General features: G+C 34.0%; 1 protein-coding gene across 2 annotated transcripts; it reads right to left on the bottom strand.

The window, feature by feature from the left end:
• Positions 1 to 4,097: 4,097 nt before the first annotated feature.
• On the bottom strand, positions 4,098 to 5,299 carry LOC124222787 (protein KRTCAP2 homolog). 2 transcript variants are annotated; one of them, XM_046634127.2, is made up of 3 exons: positions 5,146 to 5,299; positions 4,421 to 4,639; positions 4,098 to 4,342 (listed from the first exon to the last, which is right to left on the bottom strand). In XM_046634127.2, the coding sequence occupies exons 1-3, from the start codon at positions 5,147 to 5,149 to the stop codon at positions 4,164 to 4,166; spliced, it is 402 nt and encodes a 133-aa protein (XP_046490083.1). In that variant the 5' UTR covers positions 5,150 to 5,299; the 3' UTR covers positions 4,098 to 4,163. The 2 variants fall into 2 exon arrangements, with proteins under 2 accessions (XP_046490083.1, XP_046490084.1); XM_046634128.2 differs by lacking the exon at positions 5,146 to 5,299 and adding an exon at positions 4,814 to 4,966.
• Positions 5,300 to 6,373: the final 1,074 nt, after the last annotated feature.

Below are 6,373 nucleotides of genomic sequence, written 5' to 3' on the forward strand. Positions count from 1 at the left end.
CGTAAAGCGGTAATTTTTTCTCAATTATGTTCAAAGAATCATCCAATTTTACTTACAAGATCTTTACCCCGCGTTTTTCGACTTGCTAAACGAGTAAAAAGAAGAAGTTAAAATAAATATTCTCAAAAAGAGTGATTAGCGGAGTGCCAACCGCGTTCTAGAGTTTAAATTATTCATAGCAATTATAATGTAACACCTATACCGTATAATCAAATTTTCGAAGAACAATTAATTTTATACATATATAAACGTTGTTAGTACATTATAATTAGAAATTATCCAAGTCTTTTTCAACGCACGGCACTTCTATATATATATATATATGTATATATATATATATACGATAGGGTCCAACGGGATGCCACAATTTAATTATAATATATTCATTATTTAAGTATGTATACATGTAGTATGTATAGTTATGTATACACGTAGGATGAATATCGACTCATAGCAGCTAGGTTGTAGATTCATTTTAATTCAAATACCGATATCGCATCACGTTTCAGAATGCAAACGCGTTAATAATTCACAGGAAACCTGAATTATTTCGCAGACTTTCCACGCCAACTAAGCCAGCCTTTTTCCTCCTAATCATGGATTTTCCATAATTTACATATTGCACCACTGCAGTGGCTTGATAACGTTGATAAAAAGTTTTTCCGTAAAAGTCAGTGGGAAATTTTGTCAAATAAATTTCAAACTTGATTTATTCATATTACATTATGCTAAATCATCTTATTATTTTCTTTCACTCGCCCTTCTGACTTGTGAAAATCTCTACAATTGAATTTTACTATTTTTCGTAAAAATTCTTTCAATTTTCTTAAATTCTATGTTGAAAATTTGTGTGAAGAAAGAAGTTAGTAGTAATCTACCGAAAATCATTGCTATTATCGAAAATTTTCAGATAACTTATTAAATTACCCTCGTGGAAAAAGTTCCCAAATATTGACGGTAAACCTCCAACTTTCAGTATAAACGCCGAATTTTATGGCTTAATCCTAAAAGTTGATGATAAAACCCAGAGTAATTAAGGATAAATCCCCATGAGCTAAAGTTTAATCCCTAACAATTGATGGTTTATTCCTCAAAGCTGAAGGTGATCTTTTGACTTTAAAGGTACATCCGAAAATTAGCAAGCGTATATCCATCAATATTGGCGGTTATTCACAACTCTTAGGATATAAACACCTAGCTCTAGTTCACGGGGAACCCTCAAATTCAAGTATTAAATTACATATGAACAAAAGCATTGTGTGTGAACGTCAATGGTTGAGGATTATGCCCTTTAATCAGAGCGAAATTTATTATACTTTAGTTGGGGGTCTTATACATATATTGATTCAACTGCACTGAGCATTTATATTATTTTTATCAAAGTACGTAGCGAGAATTAAATTCGACTTTTTCACTCCCGGAAATTACCAGTACGTCACTAGAAATGCCGTATGTTACATTTCTTCAGGGAAGCAATAATTATAAACTGGTACACAATTTTAGATTGTTTCATGCGGTGTCTTTTTTTATACATACGTGGCACATAATACACGTACGTACTTAATTATAACACGATGCAAATATGTTTCGTTGTACGAATTCTTAATGAATAATTAATTATATATTATATACACTCGAATCGTACGGGATGAATAAAAAAAAACTCGGAGGGTAAATTCTCAATTTGGAGGTAAACTCATTTAACTTGTGGGTTAAGGTCATGTAGTACTCCTACCTTTACCGACCGAGAAAACTCGCCCTTTTTTTCTCTATAATAAATTTAAAAAAAAACGAACATAAGGGGTTGAAATTTTTGCTCGGTTGGTAAAGGTAGTAGTACTACATGACCTTAACCCTGATCTTAGGGATCGACCTTGAATTTTGAAGTACATAGTTAGATAAGGGATACGAATTTACCCTTCAAAGTTGGAGGTTGATTTTAATGTAAATTCAGGAATAAATTTGGGAGATTTTTGCCTGTCGTATGTTAACGATTTTTGATGGTGTGACGATAAATTATTTATTTAACAGTTCTTGCTAACGAAATAACGCCATTTTGTTGTATAAAATGAACCTGAAAATGAAGTTATTCAAAAAGCACTAGATCTATAACGGAGTTTTTGAAAGATTAATCTAAGTCTACCTGCATCTAGGACAATTATGAGCACCATGAAACCAAGAATAGTAATCGATTTGTGTTTGTAAAATGGAAGTATTCTCGAATTGCATTATAAATTGCCACATGGATCTTTCCACGAAGTTACAGTTACACAGTAACGCACTTCTTAATTCTTAACGCAAATTACCGTATACGCACGTGTTCCAACATAGTTCTGCACTTATGCAGTACCTGCTTGACACGACTTCAAAATTACACGTGATATGTTATATTATGTATAAACTCTGACTCATCTCATGCAATTATTATTGCAAATAATTAATGCTCAATGGTCGTTAGCCATCAGAAAAGAGAAGAATTTTATTTGAAATTTTCGAATGACCCCAGGTAAATTTCATTACATAAAAACGAATTCTGATTTCGCAATTGGTGATCTCTAAAAACAAAATAAGCTCCAATTTTTTCATATATCTATGACATTTTCTCAGATGTAAACATAGAGGTAAAAATACGCATCATACACCTGTCTGTGTGTATTCCAAGAGTGTATCACGGACACTGATTGATTTTAATTTACAATCAAACCTCAATCATTGTCAAAGCGATAATGATGCAGGATAAATGTAAATTGAGCAAGTAAGACTGCATTGTCAATTTGCATACAAAAACATACTAAATAAAAAGGGTAGAAAATATTTACTGACTATGTTGACGTGGGAGTCTCTGGATTAATGTATAAAATGATTATCGTCGTATTATATTAGGAATTTTAATATCTGGTAGTAAGATAACACGAGATTCTTGACTGTGCTCTTCGAGGGAATAAAAATAATAATCAATATTAGTCTTAATTAGATTATATTCATATAATCTGACTAGATTATAACCATATGAATATATATTATATAACATGTATTCATACGCGTAAGTGGACCAACACCAAATTCTAATGAAAAATGATTAACATTGTTCTTATTAGATAATTTTATTATTATAACTGTTATACTGTTATTACTATGAAATAGAAATATACCCACATCTATTCCGTAATTATATCGGGTGAGACCTGGGATTGGTTTTAAAGTTTTTCTTTGTGTAGATATAGACGTAGAATTTTAATGGAAACTCCATGCATAGCTTACCTACTTAGGTATATTTCAAAAATATCTAATGATTTATCAAATGCCTCGTGATAGTGATAATAGATATTATTATAGACATAGATAAATAAATAAAAAATTCTGAATACCATGAACTTAGGTGATATTTATGAAATTGAGAATATTTATTATTTATAAATATAAAAGAAAGAAAAAGTCATAAGACAGGAGCAGAACTGTATGGGCATGCGTCAGATTAGCAAATATATATTATATATGATATGTAAATTCTAAATGAAGATTCCTAAAATATTTAACTAACGTAGAAAATGTATAACTTTAAATATTATACACGCTGTGTTATATAATACATATTCAAATGAAAAGAAAGAACGAAAAAACAATTTTATTATAATGTAGTGTAAAAAATTAATAATAATTCAATCCACACCTACTGTAACGGATATAAATGAATTTTATACTCCTGTGTTCTCGGTATTGAATATGACGAAAAATCGGTTAAATTATACCTGTAATGCTGCAAGGTATTTATTGTTTTGAGTTAGATTCGCAACTACCTTTACATTCATGTATTCTATAGCACAAATTTCATTCACGTAAGTACAGCTTCAATGACCTAAATTACAAATTCTTTATTAAGAATTTCATCTAATGAAACTAAAGTCTCACGGTCGATAAATTTAAACACTCGAGCATAATGATTAATTATGTATGCAAATGAGAATTTGAACATTCGTTCCCGATGTAGAAGTAAAAATGTACAGAAAAAATTTATAAACCAAAAAATATTGCTCGACCGGTGGATCAGGAGTTGAATAATGGTATTAGGAGAAAGAATTGAAATAACAAGAATCGCATGATATGTAAAAATGTAAATACATATATTTTATTCACCTGAATACAGAAAACATCATATAAAATTTTTACTTCCGCTTTTTAGACTGAAAGGATGCTGCAGGCACAGTCGTACCACTAGAGTAAACTTGTTGCGAGATTTGGTTGATATAATAAAGAGCGATTAAAGAAAACAAGAAACAAGTGGTCGTCGAAACTCTGTGCACCATTCCAGATGCAATCATGGCAATGAGCAGAGATCCAGCGACTGTAAGAAAAATTTCGATGGGTATTAGAATATGACCTTTGAATGACCTAGACAAATTATTATTGATCTTTTTACTACCTTCAGGAAACAGCTTGGACTGGAATGATTTTCCGAATAAAGTCATCTCAAGATTTCCAATCGCCGTGAGAATCAATATGAATAATACAGAGCCCAGATATCCTCCGAAAACGGTGTGCAGTTGCGAGGATGCGAACCAACCTCTGTACATTTGCATTCCAGAGAATAGCAGTACGGTCAATATCGATGACAAAATAAATGATACCCCGTTTGTCACAGCTAGAAGTAATAAATTACATATATTAGGCTGAATCTGAAGAGTCCTGCAGTGCCGACAGCCAAAATTATTTTTACACTTTGAGAATATTGCTGAGTAATTATAAATCTGGAGAACTGGAATAAACTGAAAGATTCTCAACATTCCGATATGTATTTAAGTTGAAAAGAACCAACCGACTCGTATGCAAGTTCATTGTTATTGTTTGGAATAAATCGAAATTCCTGCAGCCTATTGATTCGCTTCAACTTAGTTAGGAAAAACAAATGAGTGATTTTCACGTTAAAACTGTTCTGTTTTGATTTTTGAGAAGTAAACTTGGCATGTTATGTATACGAATATTTTCCAACATTTTGATACGCATTTATTTCATCACATGGATAACAATTCTTTTATCAGAAGAGTAGATAGAGGTTAAGTCAAAGTCCCGAAGAAATAAGTGAGATTAACCTACGGTACATAAGCAGCTATGATTGACAACAAATTCGACATTGAATACGATAATTACCCATTATTATTACTTATTTATCACAATGCTATATTTTCACCAGTCCCTGATATCTGTTCGCCGGAATTTGTACACTTGGCAGTTAGCGGCACGAAGGAGTCGGGGGAGACCACGGAGAGTGACGGAGAGACACTCATCATCGAAACCACGTATACGTATATGGAGCGGCAGCCACACATCGCGATTGGTTCCAAATCGCGGTTAGCAAAAATAACTCAGAGTATAGCCAGCAGATCGCGCTGTCGTCAGCCTGGCCCGTGAACATACCGGGACAATCTCTTGAAACTATACATACTAGATAATTCCGATAAGCGTCGACCATAGCATGGAGACTAGAGTACAGGAGTCCAATCTGTGTATTGAAGATGTGTCCGCAAAATCATGAGAAATAAGGGTTCCGCTACAGCGGCGCTGTCGTCATTCTGGACCGATAGCTATATGTATATTAAATATAATAGTCTCTGTTCGCACAACTTTATTATTATTATGTTAGTTTGTAAATTTATAATACCAAATATTTTAGTTTCGTTATATTCGTAGGTTGTACCTATTTACCACGTATAAGGTGACTGAAGGGTCACAACAGTAGATTTACTTTCTTATTCCACATGACAAGTATTTAAACGCTATAGTAATTCAAATTACGTACTTATTGCCCGCGCCAGAAATTCGTGGGCCGATACTCGAATCAGCAGTTATGTACGTTCGCTTGGCCGGTGAGGGCGCAGCGCAAGTTAAGTTAGTCTCGAGCGCTCGAATAGGTTGGACGTGTTAGGTTTTCCTTAGCCACGCGCGTAGATTATTTCGTTTCGCGTAGTTTTAAGTTTTATCCGTTTAAGTTGGTCGGGGGAGATGCGGTTCACCCTCCGGTTGGACCGGAGATGCCCGTCTCCCGGATGAGCGTCATCGCGGCGACATACATTGTCGCCCGAGCACTTCAGCGTTGGTTTCCCGAGACGTCGGGACCGCTGTTTGCACGGAATTGGGCCACCCTGACGCTCCCCATTCTCCGCTTCCACGTTAGCGTTGGAAGTTGCGGATCGCGGTTTCTCATGGAGATTTAGATAAGTTGGCTTAAGATTATTGAATGATCATTCAATCTAGTTGACAAGGAACGCACCAGCAACTGTATTATCCTGTATTATGATAATCTGATTTACAGTTAATAAACATTTGTCTTGCTTCAGATTTTCCCTCTGCACCGTAAGGGTTTTTATGCCGAAGCAAG

The sequence above is a fragment of the Neodiprion pinetum genome, chromosome 7 (assembly GCF_021155775.2).
Source record: "Neodiprion pinetum isolate iyNeoPine1 chromosome 7, iyNeoPine1.2, whole genome shotgun sequence".
Classification (NCBI taxonomy): Eukaryota; Metazoa; Arthropoda; class Insecta; order Hymenoptera; family Diprionidae; genus Neodiprion; species Neodiprion pinetum.

Bases quoted from the DNA above. Each gene is read 5' to 3' on its own strand.
- LOC124222787 (XM_046634127.2), bottom strand. The intron at 4,343-4,420 runs GTAGTAAAAAGA...TTTTTCTTACAG, and splicing joins GTCCAAGCTGTTTCCTGAAG to TCGCTGGATCTCTGCTCATT.